Source organism: Biomphalaria glabrata, chromosome 1 (assembly GCF_947242115.1).
Source record: "Biomphalaria glabrata chromosome 1, xgBioGlab47.1, whole genome shotgun sequence".
NCBI classification, from domain to species: domain Eukaryota; kingdom Metazoa; phylum Mollusca; class Gastropoda; family Planorbidae; genus Biomphalaria; species Biomphalaria glabrata.
In genome coordinates, this window is record NC_074711.1 from 48,702,646 (window position 1) to 48,727,447 (window position 24,802).

Below are 24,802 nucleotides of genomic sequence, written 5' to 3' on the forward strand. Positions count from 1 at the left end.
GATTAAAACTTGTTAAAAGTTGCTTGCAACTTGCAAACAAGAAGTCGATCAAAGTCTTGATCAATTTGTACACAAGCTGAGAGTGATGGCCAGAGATTGTCAGTTCCGAGCTGTCAGTGCTGACAAAAATGAAGAGGACGCCATTCGCGATGCCTTTGTTAGCGGCATGCGTTCGAGTGTAATTAGACAGAGGCTACTTGAGAAAAGATCCCTTGACTTGAAAATGGCTTTAGATATTGCCAAGACACTCGACATGGCCCAAAAAGAATCCAGTTCGTTTAGTACTCCTTCTCAATTGGTAGAGTCAACTCTTTCGTCATCGGCAATCTCAACCGAAGAAATGGTGGACTCAGAAACAATCGCAACAGTGAGTACTAAATGTTTCTTTTGCGGAGGTAGTCGGCATCTCAGAGCGAAATGCCCTGCCAAAGACTGCATGTGTCATTCGTGCGGGAAAAATGGACATTTTTCGAAGGTTTGCAGGTCTCGCAACACTCCTATAACCAAAACAAAAGTCAAAACATCTCCTAGCCACGAGATTAAAAGACAATCTTGTAAAAATTGTAGCTGCATTAAGGACTCTACACATCTAACATCACTAATTGCTACTTCGTCTGTATCTGGTTTAACTAAATCAAAAGTACACATCTCTGTAAATGGCGTGAACCTAAAAGCCCTAATTGATACTGGTAGCGGGGAAAGCTACATTTCTTCAAACATACCAAGAGAATACGATTGGTCAGTGACACGTTCAAAGCACAAAATTTCTATGGCGTCATCTCAACTGTCAAGCGTCACAAGAGGCCACATGTTTGCATCGCTAAAATACAAAGGGGAAGTTTACAATCAATTCAAACTTTCGTTACTAGATGAACTTTGCACTGATGTAGTGCTTGGGTTAGATTTCCTCGCATTACACAAAGAACTGATAATTCCATTCAAAGGTGGTCGACCTGCATTTCATGTTTGCTCGCTCAATGCTGTGAAGGTAGAGGCACCACAATTGTTTGCAAATTTATCCCCTGATTGCAGACCTATTGCTACTAAATCTCGTCGTTACTCCTTCCAAGACACACAATTTATTAAAGCTGAAGTTGAGAAATTGATACGAAACGGTATCATTGAACCTTCCAAATCACCTTGGAGAGCTCAAGTCCTTGTCACGACCAATGAGCGGCACAAAAAGCGAATGGTCGTTGATTATAGCCAAACTATAAATAGATTTACTTACCTGGACGCTTACCCCATGCCTAGAGTGGATGAAATGGTGGAGAAAATTTCCAGGTATGAAATCTTTAGCACATTGGATCTGGAGAGTGCTTATCACCAAATACCTATCCAACAGAGCGAAAAGAAATACACAGCCTTCGAAGCTTGTGGTAAACTCTACCAGTTTTGCAGAATACCCTTTGGGGTCACTAACGGTGTAGCTTGCTTCCAGAAAACCATAGACACTATTATAGAAAAAGAAAAGTTGTCTGACACGTTTGCCTATGTCGACAATGTAACAATATGTGGTACAGATGTAGACTCCCATAACAAAAATCTGTTGCATTTTCAGAAGGTAGCTCAGGAATACGGAATAACTTTCAACGAAAGTAAAAGTGTATTTGCTACTAAGAAGGTAAAGCTGCTTGGATATGAAATATCCAAAGGACATTTAAAGCCGGACCCTGATAGATTTCAAGCTCTGCGAGATTTTCCACCTCCAAAAGATCTGAAGTCTCAGAAAAGGATTGTAGAACTTTTGGCATATTATGCTCACTGGATACAAAATTTCTCCGACAAATTGTATCCTATAATGAAAAATCAAATTTTTCCTGTACCTACAGAAGTAAAAACAGCGTTGGAAGACTTGAAAGAAGAATTGCAGAAAGCAGCAATTTTCACCATAAAGTATGACCATCCTCTAATTGTGGAAACTGACGCTTCTGACATCGCAGTAGCTGCCACTTTAAATCAGGACGGAAGACCTATTGCATTCTTCTCTAGAACTCTTTCACCTAGTGAAAGGCATCAATCTGCCATAGAGAAAGAAGCAACTGCAATAATTGAAGCTATACGCAAATGGAAGCATTATTTGTGTGGCAATTATTTTACCCTTATTACGGACCAGCGGTCTATTTCATACATATTTAAAGACACTCATGACAAGAAAATTAAAAACGATAAGATACAAAGGTGGAAATTGGAACTGGCAAGCTTCAAGTTTGATATACAGTATAGACCTGGGAACGCCAACACAGCAGCAGACACCTTGTCTAGAGGGCACTGTGCAACCATGACGAAACAAAGTAGCCTGAAGACGTACCATGACTACCTGTGTCATCCAGGTGTCACTAGACTTCTACATTATGTCAGGTCAAAGAACTTACCCTTCTCGGTTGAAGAGGTCAGGCAGACCATTCAACAATGCAGAACCTGCAATAGAATTAAACCGCAATTCTATAAGGAATTTGCAGGTACGCTCATCAAGGCCACTCAGCCGTTTGAAAGAATAAGTGTTGACTTTAAAGGTCCTTTGCCATCAGCTACTCGCAACAAGTACTTGTTAACAATGATTGACGAATATTCGCGGTTTCCATTCGCTTTTCCCTGTCCTGATATGACATCTAAGACAGTAATAAAGTGCTTCGACCAGTTATTTTTCCTCTTTGGAACACCCAGTTACATCCACTCTGATCGTGGCTCATCATTTATGTCCACAGAAACTACAGAATATCTACATTCTAAGGGCATAGCCACTAGCAGGACAACGCCCTATAACGCAAAAGGAAATGGTCAAATAGAAAAGCTGAATAAAACATTGTGGCAGGCTATTTTATTAGCATTGGACTCAGGGAAGTTGGAACTATCACATTGGGAATCTGTGTTGCCCCAGGCACTTCACTCCATTCGATCATTACTGTGTACTTCTACTAATGAAACTCCACACGAACGGATCTTCAAATTCAACAGAAGATCGCCAACGGGAACATCCTTGCCTACTTGGCTACAGAACCCAGGCAAAGTATTACTAAAATCACCTGTAAGATCTTCAAAATTTGACCCATTGGTACAAGAGGTTGAACTTATTAGCTGCAACCCACAGTACGCCCATATACGATTTCCAAATGGCCGGGAGGAGACAGTGTCGCTTAGGCAGCTGGCGCCGAAGGAAAGTTCCACGAACGACTATTTCGAACCAGAGAACGGTATTCTGCCTCAAGAGGTCGGTGACTCTTTGGATCTCTCACCAGGGAGTCGCTACGTGCCCGAAACTATCAGTAATTCACAGAGTCCCACCCCAATGATGTACAACCAGCCAGAAGTCATCAGGGACTCACAGGGGAGCCACCCAATGCCAGAGGCCAATATTGACTCGAGTCCCGTACAGGACAGTTACGACTTGCAAGGAGAAAAGTCTACGCCAGAGATACCTCCGGATCCTTCCCTTCATACGCATGGCTATAACCTAAGACCCAGAAAGAAATGAAGGAGGGGTGAATGGAGTGATCGTTAAATGAACTTGTGTGTTACCCGTGCTTGTAATCGTGCTAGTATTTGTAATCGTGTTCGCATTATCGTAGTCTGTGAATCCTGACCAGTCTGTACTGTGTTATTGTGTGTATCAGTCGTGTTTTATTGAAATAAAGCCTTGTTTCTAAGGTTATGAATTGACTTAGTATATTACAGGTATTTTAACCGGTCTTTATATAATTTCGTTCACCTGTTGGCCGATTGGAAGGGGAAGAGCGAATACCTCCACCGCCCTTCCCATCTAAACCTTTTGAGTGGGGGAGAGGGGGCGGTCCTACTTTTATGGAGAAATCATAGTATATGAACAAAATTAGTCGAATATCTATATATTATAAACAGGTGGAAGTGCGATACATGCAATCCCCTTCCCCCCATAGGATAAATCAATACTTTTTTTTCTTTTTGTATTATAGTAAGAAATTACAAAATTTAAAAAATCTGTCACTAATATAATTTATATATGCTATAAAGTAAATTCTTATATCGAGTCGCCCAACCCCTATTCTTTAATGCAAAATGCAATCAATAGCAGAAATTATAAAAAGGAGCGAGAATTAATCGTTTTCATTTTACCGCCCTTCCCCTTTCCAGACAGAGTTTGTGTAATTTGACATGAATTTATCATAACTATTTTAAGAAAGACTTTGCTTTGGAAAAGTTATAATTCAAACGAAATTTTCAATATAACAGTCACGGTTGAGATGAGTTCAAAAGCCAGATAATCTTTTCCTTATCCAATTTTTACCAACCTTTACTCTATCTCATATTTTTCTAGTTAAATAAATTTAGGACTATAACTCACAATTTATGCTAGAATTTTATTGAATATTATTAATCAAATTTTTTTCTTTCGGCGGCTATCCTCAAAACCTTAATCTAAATATGTGGGGTATCTAATCTTTTCAAAGAACAAATCGGTTTTATTTGCAATGTATTAAGGGACAATAAATTCTTATTAGAATATTTTTCTCATTATTCAAAAGGCACTTTAAAATAGAATGAATAATGAGCTGTAGGTCAGGAGAATGCGTTACTGCAGTGAAGAATGCCAGAAAACGCTTTTAGCGTCGAGGCTTCGCGCCGAACCTCACTGATGAATAATAAGCTGTAGATGTCAGGAGAATGCGTTTCTGCAGTGAGAAATGCAAGAAAACGCTTATGGCGTCGGGGCTTTGCCCCGAATCCCACTGATAAATAATGAGCTGTAGTTGTCAGAAGAATGCGTTTCTGCAGAGAAAAATGCAAGAAACGCTTTGGGGCGAAGCCCACTGAAGAAGCTTACAGCGCTCTCCCAGACCCCCAAGCTTGCAAGAGAAAGACTGTTTTTTTTTCTGTTTTTATCGCCGAAGATTGAGAAACAGTCTTATTTTATTCTCATATATCGAATATATATATATGCTGTACGCACGTTTATGCATAGGGTTAGGGTTAACTGGGCGTTAGGGTTAGGGTTTGGAAAAAAATCGCCCCCCCCCCACTCCAAAGTTCTGGATCCGCCAGTGTGCTAAAGTTTGCTGCTTGGTTGTTTTTTTTTATTTCAAGTTTTTTTTTTAAAGAAAACTGGATTTTGATATGTTGCTCAAGGTGTGGTCATTCAACATAATAATCTAGAGACTTCCGCCTTGACTATGTCCTCAAGCTGTCTATCTATGATATACTCTGAACTAAAAATCATATTTAACATTTCTAGTCTTAATTTAAGTAATATAACAGGTTACATTTTCAATGTTATCATCCACTGAAATTGGGAGAATTATTGATTATCAGACAATCAGGATTTAGAATTATATATAGAAGATATGCAAAGAAAAAACTGGAATATTATTTTTTAATGGTCTTTAAGTTTCTTTCTTCTTTTATAAAATTTATTACCTTACTGGACCCCACTGTGGGAGCCTACAGCGTTCCCATTAACCTTCAGCTGGGGGAAACTGAAGTGAAAGTGTAAATGCTATTTTTTATTAGTATGTTTTGTGCTACAAAAGTGAAAGGCCCTTTAGTCACTTAACAAAAAGAAGGACCAGAGTTTACTTTAGAGGCTTTAGCCAATATCATTATAACAATCGGTTCATTCATTACTTCTGATAATCGTGCGGAAACTATTGATACCTGCCTCTTTACCATCAGTAACAACCAGGCTGAGAAGGATAGAAACAATTAGATACTTCCCCATGGCATTAGTTTGGAATTATATGCAATGCAATCAGACCGTGCATTTTCAGTATAAGAGATTATTCTAATACAAGTTTAAATGGTGACTATCTATTGAAATTAACCTTAGGAGGGAAAGGTCAGTACTGACCTGCTATGAGCGGTATAAAAGGCTGGATGAATACCTCCCAGCTAAAAAACTAGTGGATGGTTGGAGATGCAGAAGACGTATCCAAATGCAGTCTTTTATGTATCATGCCACTAGACTATCTGATGAAGCTGGCCTCTCCACCAACCGACAAAACATTCAACGCTTTCATCCCCTTCCCCCTTGGTGTCGCCCAACGACCCCAGACATACGCTTGAAATTAGTAGACCCTAATGCCACTAAGCAAAGCCGTTCATCTAACGACCTTCAAATCCTAGCTCTGGAGACCATTAATACCTTCAAGCCCAGTGCTATTTTTGCATATACTGATGGGTCGGCATCAATAGATTCTGAAAGAGCAGGCTATGGAGCCTACATCGACTTTCTTAGCTCTTACACAGTCAAAATCTTTGGACCATGTGGTAGTGTTTGCAGTTTTGACGTGGAGACCATGGCAGTCTGTGAAGCCTTAAAAGTCATTGACTCTCAACTCAGCGAGGGACATTTGAGGGCAACACAGATTGTTGTGGTCACTGACTCAAAATCTGTACTACAGGCTTTGCAAAGCCCCGGACCATGGCCCCCCAATATCAACACTGTCATCGTGGCTTCACATAACATTAAACAACGCTATAGCACCCCTGTAATAATGCAATGGGTACCGAGTCACATAGGTGTGACTGGCAACACAATTGCAGACTCTTTGGCCCACCAGGGAGGTGCAAATTCCACCCACTGATCAGGCTATAAGCTTTCATCAAGCCCTGGCTATAATACAAAAAACAGAAATGGAAAAGTGGTTTGAGTGCTGGGACAAGTCCCAAAAAGCCCGTGGAGTCTGGTAGCGCATAAGGCACCCTGACCGCACTTCCCCCGTGGGGGAGGCTGTCCAGGCCTGAGCAAGCTATTATAGCACAGTGCAGGACAGGCCACTGTCCTGTTGGCACATATTTCTCGCGGCTATGGCCAAATTTTGATTCACGGTGCCCCCGCTGCGGGGAAGAAGAGGAAACCGTGCCTCATATTCTGTTTGACTGCCCCAGACTTGCTGATCTCCGTCTCGACAGGTCTGGGAAACCCAAAATTCTCGACCTGTATGGCGACATTTATACACTACGCAAGACGGCAGGGTTTCTGTCCAGGGCTTTTTCTATGCTAGGATTTGAGCCTCTCAAGCCCTCACTCTAATGGAGTTTGATGATGATGATTGAAATTAACAATCTGTATAATGTCGGTTGTAATATTTGAGCAATGTGTGTTTTATAGTTTCATTAGAATCACTGTGTAATTTAGCATTGTTGTACATTTTTTTCAGAACCTGCTAAAAGATTGCGACTGATGTTGAGCTTTGCTGTTGGTAGTTTACTTGGAGATGTTTTTCTACACTTACTGCCTGAATTATGGGCTGACATTCAAAAAGGTTGAGGTTTTATTTTCTGTTACATAATATACTGTGCTGCTAAATAAGTACCGGTATCTAGAGGGGTATAATAAGTACCTAGAGACCTGCCCTATTCAAATAAATTGTAGCCTTGGTTGTATTATATTGTATTGTATTATATTAAAAAAATATCAACAAGCTGGTATTATTTTATTCAGCAGCAGATTTTATATTGACAGCTATAAATTATGTAGTTTGTTTTTTTCAACTCTTATACCAAAAGTTGTTTAAACATTTTATCCATATACTGACACAGAATAACTTTCGTTGTTTAAAACAAAAAAACTAAAATTGAACGACTATTTAAAGTAACTTAGAAAATGGAAAAAAAAGTAAATATGTTAGGATCATTAATTTATTTTACAATTTTAACTATTTTATTTTACAAAGCATTAACTCTGTCTGGATGGTAAAAAGTTTGAACACATTATTTCTCCCACATCCATTCTTGGATCAAGGTGAAACTTTGCACAATTTTTCATTGGCAAAGACATTAGATGAATCATGTAAAAAATTAACCAAATAGTTAATTAATTACTGGTAATTAATTATTTTATTTGATACTGACAAGGGAAACTAATTCAGAGATATGGCTAACTATTTGGGTTTTTGTCCCTTTAGATGATTGTACATGTTATTTCTCCCACATCCCCTTTCTCAGATTAAATTGAAACTTAAAACAGTTATTTATTATACCTAACAAAACATAAATAAATAAAAAACTTAAACAATCATTTAATTAATTATTGTTAATTAACTATTTTGTGTGATATTGAAAAAAGGAAATATGTTCTACATTATTGAAATAGATGGTCGTAGATAGCTTTTTTTTTCCAATTTACTTGGTTTCAAAATTAATTAACAAAACATGAAATATGTATGCATATTCTGTATTATGGTCTGATTTTCATATCTTTATTTAGAAAGTCGAATTCTACATGAGTACTTCTTAAGTATGGTGGTCCACAATTAATTATTGTTAATTAACTATTTTGTGTGATATTGAAAAAAGGAAATACGTTCTACATTATTGAAATAGATAGTCGTAGATAGCTTTTTTTTTCAATTTACTTGGTTTCAAAATTAATTAACAAAACATGAAATATGTATGTATATTCTGCATTATGGTCTGATTTTCATATCTTTATTAGAAAGTCTAATTCTACATGAGTGCTTCTTAAGTATGGTGGTCCACATGCAATATAGCTATCAAAATGCAAAAAAATCTTTGAATACAATTAGAAAAAAGAATGGTTTAAGTTTTTTCATTTTAATATCCCAAAAAAGAAAGAAATTAAAAACTTTGCTAAAATGAATTAACAGTCGTAACATGGAGAAACTGGTGAAAGTAATTTTGTATTTGTGCTCAATAGGCAACTGAAATTCTGTTTTTAAAAAGCATGCAGGGTTTAGAGTAGGTAGAAGCTTAGTATTGTGCAGTGGGTTCCTTCCTTACTGCTCAACATGATAGTGTTGGACGATGGATTTTTCACTAGTTTGATTGATACGTGTAATATTAATAAATTTCATTTCAGATAAAGCGATCCATGCACAACAATTTTTTTGTGTTCCTACTTGAAATGATTGCTGGAGTAAACAAATATATCTCAAAGAAAAAACAAGAAGCTAAATGACAAAGTACTGTCGTAAATTAGCATTGAAATACTTTAGATAAAATAAAAACACATGGCTTGGAGTAGAATTAAAAGAGAAAACTTGTATAGTCTGGTCTATTCCATTAGTGTTAAACTATGAGGAATCAGTAAAATACCTTATAAAACTATGTGGAATCAGTAAAATACCTTATAAAACTATGAGGAATCAGTAAAATACCTTATAAAACTATGTGAAATCAGTAAACTACTTCATAAAACTATGTGGAATCAGTAAACTACTTCATAAAACTATGAGGAATCAGTAAAATACTGTATACAGGTGAAGCATGATGATTTTAGCCTTAATTCAATCTAAATTAGTACTCATAATTTTTTGTTCAAATCCAAAAGGTCAAACACTTTTAGGTAACACCCATTTCCTGAGCGTCTTGTGTTTTACAGTTCACCCATTACCTGAGCGTCTGTGTTTTACTGTACACCCATTTCCTGAGTGTCTTGTGTTGTACTGTACACCCATTTCCTGAGTGTCTTGTGTTCTACTGTACACCTATTTCCTGAGTGTCTTGTGTTCTACTGTACACTCATTTTCTGAATGTCTTGTGTTGCACTGTACACCCATTTCCTTAGTGTGTAATATTATCTTATTTAAAATTTGTCCTTTGTTTGTATTTGTAGGATTATATTTTAAGATCATTTGATTTTGGAATTTATCACCTAAACTTTTTGGCTTCGAAAATGCCGAACTCATAATCAAAAGGGATGCTACTTTTTTTTACAGACCTAATTATTTTTGTTACTCTCTGTATTTATCCAATTTCTTATGACTGTGTTCTGATGAATTTTTATTTTTTAAAGCTGACAATAGCAATAAGTTTGTTTTAGAGGTTGTTGTTTTTTTTGTCTACTCTTTCCTGTGCTCATTGCTCCAGTTGTTTCAGCAATACTTGCAATAGGAAGAAAATACATTAAATGAATGAACTCACTATATCTTTATGCATATTATATTATTAAATACCACCTGATATTGTAGTCAAAACATATCTTAGCTTAACACACACAAACCAAATTGAATATAATCTGATCATGCAATCATAACTTATGTGTTTTTTTTCTCTCGCAGTGAGGCTATATTTTTACAAAGCTTATTATTAACTCTGTATGTCTGTCTGATAAAAAGTATATAAAAATTAAACACTTAACCCAAAAAGTAAGCAGACAGCTGCAGAGTGAATACATAAACAATGTAATATCTAAAGATAACAACAAAAACCTATGGTCATACATTAAGTCTAAGAAAATGGAAACAACAGGCATAGTGCCATTAAAAGATGAACATAACATAATACATAATGATAATGAAACTAAAGCAAACATCCTAAACAAATACTTTGCATCAGCATTCTCAGCCCCAGGAGACAAAGACATATTACTGAATTTGAACCAAGTAGACAACATAGAAGATATAGTAGTACAAGAAAATGGAATTCAAAAACTATTAGCCAACACCAAACCAAATAAAGCGTCTGGACCTGATGGTATTCCAGCTAGATTACTCAAAGAACTAAGCAATGAGCTAGCCCCAGTGTTCAAAATACTCTTTCAGGCTTCACTTAACCAGGGCAGAGTACCAAAGGACTGGAAAGAAGCTAATGTCACCCCCCTATTTAAAAAAGGAGAAAAATCTGACCCAGGAAACTACAGACCAGTATCTCTTACCAGCATCACATGTAAAATCCTAGAACACATAATATGTAGCAACATCATAAACCACTTAGACAAACATAATGTCCTCACACCATACCAACATGGCTTTAGGAAATATAGATCATGTGAAACACAACTAATAGGACTAATTGATGATTTTTCAAAAGGTTTAGATAATAGTGAACAAATAGATGCTATCTTACTAGATTTTTCTAAGGCTTTTGACAAAGTTCACCACCATAGTTTGCTAAAAAAATTAAAATATTTCGGCATTAATGGTCCAGTGCATCAGTGGATTAAAGATTTTCTGATAGGGAGAGAACAAACTGTAATAATAAATGGCTCTAAATCAACACCGATAACAGTAAACTCAGGTGTACCTCAAGGAACAGTCTTGGGTCCACTACTATTTTTAATTTACATAAATGATTTACCAAATTGCATTAGTTCAGGAACAAAAGTCAGATTATTTGCAGACGATTGCATAATATATAGAACAATAAAAACAACACAAGACACAGATATTTTACAAAGAGAATTAGATGAATTACAGAAATGGGAATCAAATTGGAGCATGTCTTTCCACCCAGAAAAATGTCAGTTGTTAAGAGTAACAAAAAAACTAAAACAAATTAATTCCACTTATCTTATTCATGGCAAACCAGTAACACAGACTAAAAACGCAAAATACCTAGGTGTTATAATAAATGAAAAACTCTCATGGAATCCACATATTGATGAAACTACAAAAAAATCAAACAAAGCATTAGGATTTATTAAAAGAAATTTCTATAAATCAAATAAGAACATAAAACTAAAATGTTATTTAACCTTGGTTAGGCCAATAATAGAATATGCATCTTCTGTTTAGGACCCCTCAACTCAAGAAAACATTAAGAAACTAGAACAGACACAAAATAGAGCAGTGAGATTCATAACAAACGAATATTCACATTTGACTAGAGTAACACTTTTAGTAAAATCACTAAATTTAGAAAGCCTTCAGGACAGAAGGCTCAAAAGTAAAGTAGCAATCATACATAAAACACTGAACCATAATCTTCAAATACAAAAACAAGGTTTAATAAAATACTCTGAAAGACACAAAGATAAAGGCACATTCCTCGTCCCATATGCTAGGACAAATTTGTACAAATACTCCTTCTTCCCTAGTGCTATTAGAGCATGGAATGGGTTGCCTGAGCTAGCCAGGAAAACCAGTGACTTGGCAGAATTTAAGTCATTGGTTAATATGCATGACTAAATGCATGACGCGTACGACGTAATCATCTTCTTTTTTGAAGTAACGTCTGTATTATATAAGAAGATAAGATAAGTTTGTACACGTTATTTCTTTGACACCCAATTTCGGATCAAGCTGAATATTTGCACAAAATTATTTATTTTATTCGAAAACACAAGAATCAATAAAAAAAATAATAACCAATTACTTATTTTACATTTGGTAATTAATTATTTTGTTTGATATCTCGAACAAGATCCACTCTTGTTAAATCTGCTAAAACTAATAAAACACCATCATTAAATAAACCTACTAAAGAAGTAATACCAAAATACCTTAAAACCCTAGTAATAAATTTTCAAAGCATTAGGAACAAAACAGCAGACTAAGAAATTTTATTAGAACATGAGAAACCAGACATAATTGCAGGAACAGAAACCTGGCTACATCCTGAAATTTATAATGCAGAAATTTTCAATAGTGATTATGAAATTTTTAGAAAAAATAGGGCAGATAATCATGGAGGAGTTCTTTGAGCAATAAAAAACACTCTTATTGCAGAAGAAATTACCTTACCTAACTCAAAAAATATAGAATCAACATTTTGTAAAATCAACACCACCTCAACATCCCTAATAATATTTACAGACCACCAAATTCTAGTTTAGAGTACATGCAAGAACTATGACTATGAAATCAGTTAACTACACTTAAAGAAAAAAATAAAAATGCAGTTTTTCGGATTATGGGTGATTTCAACCTACCTGATATAAATTAGAAAACACTAACCATAGATAAACACCAAAACATAAATGAGCTTTTCATAGAAACTTTACACAACCGAAGTTTAGATCAAATCATTAAAAAACCAACTAGGTTAAACAACACATTAGATCTCTTCTTAACCAACAGACCTGGATTAGTAGTAGATTATGATATTATCCCTGGTCTATCATACCATGATATCATTAAAACACACAGTCAGTAGCCCATACAAAACCCACAAGAAAAAATCTTACTCTGGAATAAATGCAACCTAAAACAACTACCCCAAGCTGCATTAAACTTTCAACAAACATTCTTATCAGATAAAGACATTAACCAACCAGTCAATGACCTCTGGAATTTCATTTGAAACAATCTTAAAAACATTTTAGAAAATCATATACCAACTAAATACACATCAAACAAAATAAATAAAAGCTGGTTAAAAAATAGATTAAAGAAGCTTTGTAATTAGAAGGAAAACTTATATAGAAAATTTAAAGAAACTAAGGCAGAAAGAGTTTATAAAAAGTACATAAAAATTAAACACCTAACCCAAAAAGTAAGCAGACAGCTGTAGAGTGAATACATAAACAATGTAATATCTAAAGATAACAACAAAAACCTATGGTCATACATTAAGTCTAAGAAAATGGAAACAACAGGCATAGCACCATTAAAAGATGAACATAACATAATACATAATGATAATGAAACTAAAGCAAACATCCTAAATAAATACTTTGCATCAGCTTTCTAAGCCCCAGGAGACAATGACATATTACTTAATTTGAACCAAGTAGACAACATAGGAGATATAGAAGTACAAGAAAAGGGAATCCAAAAACTATTAGCCAACATCATACCGAATAAAGCATCTGGACCTGATGGTATTCCAACTAGATTACTTAAAGAACTAAGCAATGAGCTAGCACCAGTGTTCAAAATACTTTTTCAATCATCTCGTAACAAGGGCAGAGTACCAAGGGACTGGAAAGAAGCTAATGTTAACCCCCCCCCCCCCCCCCGCCCCATTTAAAAAAGGAGAAAAATCTGACCCAGGAAACAACAGACCAGTATCACTTACCAGCATCACAAGTAAAATCTTAGAACACATAATATGTAGTAACATCATAAACCACTAAGACAAACATAATGTTCTTACTTCATACCAACATGGCTTGAGGAAATATAGATCATGTGAAACACAACTAATAGGACTAATTGATGATTTTTTAAAAGGTTTAGATAATAGTGAGCAAATATATGCTATCTTACTAGATTTTTCCAAGGCTTTTGACCAAGTTCACCACCATAGTTTGCTTAAAAAATTTAAATATTTTGGCATTGATGGTCCATTGCATCAGTGGATTAAAGATTTTCTGATAGGGAGAGAACAAACTGTAATAATAAATGGCTCTAAATCAACACCAATAACAGTAAACTCAGGTGTACCTCAAGGAACAGTCTTGGGTCCACTACTATTTTTAATTTATATAAATGATTTACCTAATTGCATTAGTTCAGGAACAAAAGTCAGATTATTTGCAGACGATTGCATAATATATAGAACAATAAAAACAACACAAGATACAGAAATTTTACAAAGAGAATTAGGTGAATTACAGAAATAGGAATCAAATTGGAGCATGTCTTTCCACCCAGAAAAATGTCAGTTGTTAAGAGTAACAAAAAAACTAATACAAATTAATTCCACTTATCTTATTCAATGTAAACCAGTAACACAGACTAAAAACGCAAAATACCTTGGTGTCAATGGCATAGCATCCATGGCGCGAAGGGGTTCAATGAACCCAGGCCCATGACCACTAGAGGCCCACAGCCTGTGGTGTAGCAACAATGGCGCAAGGGGTTGATTGCACTTGGGCCCATAATTCTTGACCAGTTGTGGCCCACGTGAGAACTTAGGGATGACACTAAAGAAAAAAAATTGCACTTTTGTAAAAAGTCATGCCATATAGCAGCCATATAGAATATGAAAATCTCCCTCGAAATATCCAAAAGGTGGCACGAAACTTTATATTAGTTTTAAAACATTAACCATGTGTTTTTAAATTTATTTATAAATAAATAAATTTATTATTTAAATGTAAGGAAATGTTCTTCATCAGGTTTAATGTCATGGTGTTCAGCCCTTGTGTTGTACAGAAAAATAAAGAAAGTGGCGAGTAACAATGACAATTAGGTCAAGTGAGATAGTCCTGATGGTCAAGAATTAATATTTCGACACATCTACTAATTAATCATTTTTTTAAAAGCTTAATCTGTTTCTTTTATTTTCTGTATTTAAAATACGATAAAAAAAAAGAAAAAAAAAAAAAAGAAGAAAATAAAAAAAAAATACAAAATTGTAGTTAAGTCTAAGATTTTAATGAGATAAACATCTGAGATGTTATAAAAAATTTTATCCGATTCACCAATGTTTATAGCATAAAGGCCTAGTAGTGTAAGTCTTCATCATATTGTTCTGTTGTCTTCTGTATTATGTTAAAAATGTTTACAACACAATAAAAGTATCATTAAATATTAAGCAAGCAAAAGAAACATCATAGGTATCGTGCTTATGCTATTACAATGAATGGCGAAACCGAATTGGAGAGCAGGTTTATAACAAAGATCTAGAAGATAGATAGATGTCCAAATTGATCATGGAAAAGTATCAATCATTAACCAATGCTTAGTATTTATTTAGTTCATAGTTCTTAAAGAAAGTTATTTCCATTATATTTATACAAAAACCTCTAACTAGGTTTTATTTAAAATTGCTATGAATATTGAAATCTGATAGGAAAAAGTATTTTAAGAATTTCTATGACACAGAGCAGGTTGGCATCACTTTGTGTTCTTTCCATAGAGCGAAAAACAGCTAAAAGTTTAGAAATAGATGCACTGGTTACTGACTTTGCTACTTAGAAGGCCAGAAAAATGTTCGATCTAGTTACTGTTAAATGATGGAAGTAGAATTAGATTATAGTTTGTATCAATATTTAAAAGTTTTACACCTAGAAGTTTTTTAGGAATGTAAATGTGTAGAATGTAGAACTCATAAAACACTTCTTTATTCAGTTGAAACATCTTTAAGTCGTTTAATTCTGTTAAGAAATTGTTCAAACATCGACTTTTAAGACACTATTACATGTCTGAATCCTAACTGAATCAAACATAAAGACATTATTACTTATAAAAAAGGCTACTCTACTTGCATTGAAATGTCTTATGGTAAATTTACCAATACATTCAAATTACTCAATTGTTCTGTCTCACTATACATTCATCTTTTTGGGGAAGGGGGCCCACCAACATATTCTTGCACCCGGGCCCATGGATACCTTGCTATGCCACTGCTTGGTGTTATAATAAATGAAAAACTGTCATGGAATCGCCATATTGATGAAACTATCAAATATCAAACAAATCATTAGGGTTTATTAAAAGAAATTTCTATAAATCAAATAAGAACATAAAACTAAAATGTTATTTAACCTTGGTTAGGCCAATAATAGAATATGCATCTTCTGTTTAGGACCCCTCAACTCAAGAAAACATTAAGAAACTGGAACAGACACAAAATAGAGCAGTGAGATTCATAACAAACAAATATTCACATTTGACTAGAGTAACACCTTTAGTAAAATCACTACATTTAGAAAGCCTTCAGGATAGAAGACTTTAAAGTAAAGTAGCAATTATACATAAAACACTGAGCCATTATCTTCAAATACAAAAGCAAAATTTAATAAAATACTCAGAAAGACACAAAGATAAAGGCACATTCATCGTTCCCTATTATATGCTAGGACAAATTTGTACAAATGCTCTTTCTTCCCTAGCGCTATTAGAGCATGGAATGGGTTGCCTGAGCTAGCCAGGAAAACCAGTGACTTGGCATAATTAAGGTCGTTGGTTAATGTGCTTGACTAAATGCATGACGTGTAGGACGTAATCATCTTCTTTTTTGAAGCAACGTCTATATCATATAAGATAAGATAAGGGAAAGAAATAGTACTTGACTGAAGTGATGGTATAAGCTGAATTAGTCCCCTTTATTTATCACAGCACAAAATTGAAACAAACAATACATAACTATACAATTTTCTCTATCTATAACTATTTCACTAGCAGAGTGGTTAGTATGTCGGCTTGAGGAGCAGTGAGCTATGATTTAACAAACTAATTACGGTAAAATCGACCCAGATATCCCATTCTTTCTCCCCCTACCCTTTCCATAGCATATTGAGAAAGCTAAAAGCATGAAACAAGGCTAAACAATTGGTAAAAAATCCAACATCGGTTTTGAAAGGACTATTGCGTTCCAGAATTTCCGAATGCAAGGAATTATTGATTCAAGAGTTTAATAAATTAATGTTCAGGACAAATGTGTGCATCGTCTTCTAAGTCTACATTTATAGGTCTATCATAAGAACATTTACAAGAAAGCAATATGTTTATTGATAGATTATCTAAGATTTACTTATATTTTTACTTAAATCTAATATAGATAACATCTACCTTCTAGATATAAAACTAAATCTAGTCTAGATCTTAAGAGTTCTAAATCAGAATTCTATATCTACTTCTAGATATTTATATAATGTAAGTACCAATATATCATTACTCAACTATACAATGCCCGATGGCCTAATGGATAGCATCATTCGTACCAGTAGTTGACTGTGTCAAAGTCATGAGTTCGATACCAAGTTTAAGCTTTAAAAATATTAAAGTATTTTATAAAAATATTTCATTTCATTTTAAGATGTATAATGGAGGTATTGTCTTTTTAAAAAAAATATTTCTTTTTGAAGGTTTTTCTTGATACTTTTTTAACTCATCAATTTTGATTTTTCAGAAAGCATGGCTGATCATAAAAGAATAGGTTTGTGGGTTATAGCTGGTCTACTTGCCTTTATGATCATGGAGAAACTTTTTGGGGATGAAACTGAGTTTGAACAGGTAAACTTAGGTTTTTAGTCCGTAAACGAATTTTTTTCAGGAACAGCACAATTTATTACATGCTCAATTATTATTTTTTAAAACTATGTCATCTTGCAATTTTAAATGTGGACTATATTTGGTTGCATAATAAATTACATATGAACTTGAGATAGGAGTAGATTAAATAGTATGTTTGCTGAGTAAGTAGATTTGCTTTTTTGTGGTTTATTTTAAATAATTGTATCTATTTCTGCCATATAAATTGAAGTTTTTTATTTTTACTGCACGCCAATGCACATCTCAATTACCAGTAATTCTAAAATTTGATTATTGGTGTACAAATGATTGACGTTTGGTCACCTCCAACTAGAACTTACTTTTCTTCATCCATTCGTAGACCTGAAATAAGTGAAGACATATATTGTGTTGTGATGGATAATCAACACTGGATGGCTGCTTGGTCTTATGGTCCTGGGTTCAAACATGACCTCTGTAACCCCTATGTCGAAGGTGCCGGTTCAAAACCTGTATGCCGTTTAGGCTAAACATCCGCAACTTGTACAACAAAACATTATGAACAAATAGTGAGTAGCCCTTTGTTGACCTGTCTAAATGTACAAGTATTAGTGTCATTCTTTAGGGTTCTATCACTTCTAGTTCAATGTTAGACAAGCATCAGGCTCACTGAGACGGGGAGCTCTACTGACAAGAATTAATTCTAGCAATTGGGATCTATTGATGTTGCCTAGACTCTCATTTGGATGACTCTTAATTTATCATCAGAATGCTCCCGAGTCGCTCGAAGAATAGAATACCAAGAACAAAAATATATGGATATAAATTGAATAGTAGCAGTGATGTCCAACTTTTATTATGTGAGGATATATAGCTATAATCTCATGAGATATTTTAAGGATATGGATATGGTTCAATAGCTTTGAACAATAATTAGCATCTTTACACTGAAATTCGTAAGAACATCAATATATGTATAATAGTTGTGTATTTTTGGTGGCAACATTCCAGTAAAATTAGCTTTGTCTAATTTGTTTCCATTGGATCAATTCAAATTACACTTAAGTTTGAACTTCGAAAGCTGATCATCCAGCCACTAAATGTTATCCTTGGAATAAATTGCGGTTGTTCACAACAGTTTTTGTCATTACTTTTTCCAGTAAACTCAAAAGAGACTTATTGGATGATAATATTGCAGAAATAAAAGAACTTTTAATTTAAAAAGATATCAATCATTGTTTCCTGCTTACAGACCCAACAAGCTTTCTTTGCAGAGAGCAAATCTAAATGAATGAATGTCTAGTGTCTAAGATATCTGAAAATACATCGATAAATGGATGCTGAGGATGTTTCTTTGAGTAACTTTCTGCTTATGACACAATATGATAGACCAGGGATGGACAAACTATGTCCCACACTCACAATGAGTGATGTGATGTTCGTACTCACAATGAGTGATGTTCCGCACTCTGAATGTAAAAATTCAAATTTCTATAATAGGTAAAGTAATAATAATTATTTAATTCATAGAGCGCTGTTATTTTGTACCCTGACCACTGCTGTCTCTGTGCTATGGCACTTCCTTATGCAGATTGAAACAAACAAAATGTAGGCTCAAGGCGCTGTGATAACATTACAAACATAAATACTTTGTTCTTATACATTCTCCATCAATAATTGACATTTTTTGTCATCCAAATATTTTCTTAGCAATAATGTAATATATTACTTTTGAAGTTTTCTGTTGTCTATGTAAATGTACAGTCTATATTAGTATGTTCAAAAATTTATACATTGAACAATTGCATTATTATATTTCTTTTGAAAACTATTCTTATTTATTTCTAAATTAATCAGCTTCAGGACACATGTGATGAGATCAAATCTGCCAACTTCAAAGTTCAGTCATCTACAAAAACAAAACATAACAAGATATGTAACTCGACAAAAAATATAAAACATAACAAGATATACAGCTCATCAAAAAATATGAAAAGAGCAAAAGGGCAACTAAATAAATTACCTAAATACTCATCACTTTCACACAGTGAAAACAACAAACTCAATCCAAGAGATACCAAGATCGGCAGTGTTCCAGTAGCGGAGGATATGTCAAGTAGTAATATTAAGGTATTTAAAAAAAACAATTTAATGCATTCTGTTTGTCCTTCTGTCCATCACATTTAAATCTCAAAAAACAAAACAAACAAAGGTTTGTTGCAATGGCCACTTTTTGTCTTCACTATTGCTTTTCTTAAAAAATATACTATTTTAATATAATTCTCTTCTTCCTTGAAGAGCTTGGATGAGAAGAAGAAGTAAAGGAAAGATCACTCTCTTATTTCTGCGGATAGTCACCCCACGATAAAACAAGAGGGGGGGGAGAACAAGTGGGTATTCACACGTTGATACGGATGGCTGCGCGCTGGACTGTCAAACCCTGCTCGCTCCCATTACCCCTTCGTCCTGTGGGAGGTTTGGACTTGGAAATAAACTAGTGTCAACTCTGAAGGAACATCCAAAACATGTAAAACATTTTACAAGCAAACATTTAACAAACACTAAATAGCAGCGCAGGACTGAACCATTGTGGCCAAGAAATCATAGAAAGAGAACAAGTAATCAACTATGTATATTTATAGGTCACTAAATAACAGGGCCGGACTTAACAATTGTGGGGCCCAATGCGAAACGGATTTAGCGGGACCAAGTTTGGTTAGGGAAGAGGATAATAAGTGAAATTTAAGAGTTTGTATTACAAAATAAATTCGTCTATGCATTTATTCATTCTTTACTACGTACAGAATTACTTTAGGAGCCTTGCGTGTAGCAAGTCATACGGCATATCAGAATAATTCTGTTTCCTATATAGATCACGCTCAACAGCAAGAATTACCCGATGTTTCAATCTTGTTTTGTACTGTACTTAAAGTCTTTATATTTTTATTAGCGGCTGCCGAATGGGGAATAGACGCTATAAGTTATGTGTGGTCTTTCTGTTCGTCCATCCGTCTCGTTTATATTTCGTAAATTAAGAAAGGTGTTGAAAATTGAACATCATGATATTTTAGATTTTTCAAAGTTCTGATGCAACGGCTACTTTTTTCTTTTCTGAAATGGCAAATTTGATTCTTAAAATCAGCAATGCAAGCAGTTTTTTCATAAAAATACACTTTTAAACGAAAACATCAAGAGAAGTAATTTTTTTTAAAAAATTTACAGACTTCTTCGTTATTATCTCAAGCTTCATTCATAGATTTGCCTATTGGTACAACAAAAATAAAATGCATCTAAGTGCATCAATGGTTCATTTTAAAATATATTTTCCATTTATTAACTAACTCAAACTGATTTAAATGTTGTTTTAAAAAAAGAATTTGATACGAACATCGCTTTAGTTGTAAGGTTAAAAAAAAAAACAAGATTACAAAAGGAACAATTTGATATCAATAATTCAATGATAGTGACATATTTTCAAGATATAAGTGTAAAATATATATAAGTCTATATTGTGCTATTTCTAACAATCATTTGACATAATTTATTTTTTATAAAACTTTATCTGAAACAACGTAATAGTTAATGAAATATAAGTCAGTAAAGAGATTTTCATTTAGCATTAATATGCTATGTACTTTAAAAAACCGGAACAACATTTTATTGATCATGTGTTTTTACAACATTTAAGCACGGAAATTAAATGTAATATGTTAGAAGAGCAAACAAACATTCGTTGGCATTGATTTTTTTTTTTCACATAAACATCCTGAACCATGTATTATAGATACTTAAAATTATTGCGATGTTTTGGAAGGAACATTAAAGGTTAAATCAGATTTTCAATAGCTTTTAGTGGTTTTTTTATATAAACGTGACGGACAGACCGACCAACAGACAAAATGCACAAAAATAAGTGGCTTTCATCCTGATGGGGGCACTAAACAAAAATAAATAAAATCTGATTATTAAAAAATTTTTAGTATCAAGGTTTGCCGCAGCCGTCACGCTGCTGTACGAAATTCACTGCATAAAAAATCCATTTTAAAAATGTGCGTGATATTTACAAACAAAGTGCATTCATAGCCTTTATAAGCAACAATAAATGTTTTCTTTAAATTTTAGCAGATAGTTGACCAGAAAAAACAACAACAGTTACCTAATATTTATATTATAATATCACATGATCGGACGCGAACAGCATAATGTATCTTATTACTGTGTCACTAGATTTGATTACACCTATCATCTATATATACTTATATAGATCTAGTTATCATGATCATATTGGTCTAGTAAAATTTAAGATTAAACGTGTACAGTAAGACATGCGCGAATTCTAGTCTAGATATAAATGCAATAAGGTAGGCCTACATTATGCTGTTCAAGTCCTATTCGCTTATAAATGTGATTCTAGTCTAGACTTCTAGATTTAGTGTAAGTCTGAAAGATCTAAATCTAGCCCTAGAAGATTGATTGATGAATACAGAGGACTAATAATTTAACATTCTAAATGAATAACATTGCTGCCTCTAAGTCTCGATCTAGGCCTAAACTAATACTTTAGTTAAGTTTAAATCAGTAATAAAATATATGTACACTAAACACTGAGCCCAAACAACTAACCAAACCCTACTATATTTATACTACTACCAACACTACCAAACTAGCCATATAGTTTACACTAACTTATACTAGTCTAAACCTATCCTAACACCCAAGAATAACTCTAGTCTAGATTCTAGATCTACACCCAGGGGCGGACTGGCCATATGGGCATTTTGGCAAATGCCTGGTCGGCCAGTACCCACATGGAAAGGGTCGCACGAATGCCAGTAAATAGTTTTAACATTTTATAATCCCTTTAAAAGGAATACAATAGAAATAAGGTTACAAACAGAGTCTGTGTTATAACACAAACTCAGAGACGGCCCCCGTCGGAGTCGGATCCCTGTCGGATCTGCCTATTCGCAAGGAATATTCATGGCATGATTTAATGTTGATGGTCAAAAGAAATAATGTTTCAACGATTCATTTGCGTTGTAAAAAAAAAAGTGCAGTTTGCGCGCTGGACTGTCGTTCGGTTTTATCGATGGTCTCTGGTTCAAACCCTGCCCGCTCCCATCCCCCCGTCGTCCTGTGGGAGGTTTGGACTATGAAGGAATATCCAAAACATGTAAAACAAACAAACAACCTGGGACCGTCGAGATAATCAGTTCAGCACGCTAACAGCACGACCAGGCATTGCTCTTAACTTAATAACAAACTGGTTACAAAGTAATAGCCTATTATTGATAAAGAGAAAACAAAAAATAAATAAAATCTGATTATTTAAAAAATTTTAAGGAGTTATTTTAGCACTATATCATGTCGCGGAATAACGCTACTGCACGAGAGTCGCTGCATAAAAAGTCCATTTTTTTAAGTGTGGGTGATATTTACATACAAAGTGCATTCTTAGCCTTTATAAGCAAACATAAATGTTTTCTTTTAATTTTAGCAGCTAGTTGACCGGAAAAAACACCTTTAACTAATATTGTTAAAATCACTTTTTAGACTTATTTTACAGTTAATTTTCTTGCCGAAACATAACAAAAGTTGTTTAATCTGTGAAAAAATGTTCCGGATTTTGTTTTGAAAAAGAAATCGACCTACATTACTTTAATCTTCTTACAAATTGTCGCCAAAAATGTTCCGAATGTTATATGAAAAATCTACTAACGCCAAATAACTGTTTGAAATCCTCTTCTAATAAATAAAACAAATAATCTTCTTCTCATTTACGAAAATCGGTTGTTCCGGATTTTTTATGAAAAATATTTGAACTCTAGTTATGTAAAATCGCACTTCTCTCTTACACTACATTTAATTTTCTAGCTAAAACGTTAGAAAATCTAATTATCGTTAATATTATGTTCCAATTTTTAAGGAAAACAACTTACTAACACCAAAGTATGGTTTGAAAATCTCTCCACAAGGCTATGGTAGGCCTACATCTAATTTTCATACTAGACCATCCCAAAATTTTAATTAACAGTAATTGATTAATCTGGAATTCTTATTTTCTCTCAATATAAATATATAAACATCCGGAACAATCTATTATAAAAACTTAAAACTATTGTGATGTTTCAGAAGAGAAATTAAATTTTAATCAGATTTTCAATAGCTTTTAGTCTTTTTGTTTTCGATATTAACATGACGGACAGACAGACTGACAGACAAAATCAACAAAAAATGTGTCTTTAATCCTTATTATATATACATACATATCAAGATAAATGGACATGATATAAACGCAGTGGACAGATTCCCGTATCTTGGCAGCACACTCTCCAGAAACGGAAAGATTGATAATGAAATCGACCTGCATATCGCCAAGGCCAGTGCATCCTATGGCAGACTGACTAAAAACGTCTGGAACAGACGTGGTATCACTACTAATACAAAGCTAGGGATCTTTCGAGCCGTCATCCTCTATGCCTCAGAAACGTGGATAGTGTACAGAAAACATGCAAAGAAACTGAATCACTTCAACATGACATGTCTTAGAAAAATACTGAATGTCAAATGGCAAGACAAAATACCAGATACTGAAGTCCTTCGAAGAGCTGGCCTGCAAAGCATCCATACAACCCTGATGCAGTCTCAGCTGCGATGGGCAGGACACGTCTGCAAAATGGAAGACCACCGCATCCCTAAACGACTCTTGTATGACCAACTAAGCAAAGGAAAGCGATCGGAAGGTGGTCTAAGAAAGCGCTTCAGGGACACCCTCAAAGCTTCTCTGAAGGCGTTCAGCATAGACCCAGCCACCTGGTAGACTGAGGCACATGACAGAGCATCATGGCGTCGCGCTGTGAAAACTGGCGCACATGTTGCTGAGGAAAAGAGAACCATGCTGGCAAAATAAAAACGCCAGAGAAGAAAAGCAAGGCCCACGACACTAGCTCCAGCTGGAATAACCTGCCCAGTGTGCAGCCGAACATTCCGGGCTCACATAGGTCTCACCAGCCACATGAGTAGGCATAAAACCCCAGTCCAAAGCCCTCAGCCCCCTGGATGGCAAAGTGGTCATCATCAAACCATGATGGACGAACTATATAATATATATACATACATACATATTTAGTCTAACTAGCCCATTGTGACGTAATGGATTTTTTTCCTTTGACGTAATATGTAGTTAATTCTTTAAATGAAATGCATAAATAACTCGGTGCACCAATGTCTGTGAACCCTCAAGA

General features: G+C 34.6%; 1 protein-coding gene across 2 annotated transcripts in view; it reads left to right on the plus strand.

Moving 5' to 3' along the window:
* The window catches only part of LOC106075149 (zinc transporter ZIP13-like), an 84,543-nt gene that overhangs the window by 30,657 nt on the left and 29,084 nt on the right, over positions 1-24,802 (plus strand). For both annotated transcript variants that reach the window (XM_056040874.1, XM_056040880.1), the window contains exons 2-4: positions 7,134-7,238; positions 17,458-17,561; positions 19,416-19,688. In XM_056040874.1, the coding sequence (XP_055896849.1) occupies positions 7,134-7,238; positions 17,458-17,561; positions 19,416-19,688 (482 nt within the window). The remainder of the gene's footprint in view (positions 1-7,133; positions 7,239-17,457; positions 17,562-19,415; positions 19,689-24,802) is intronic.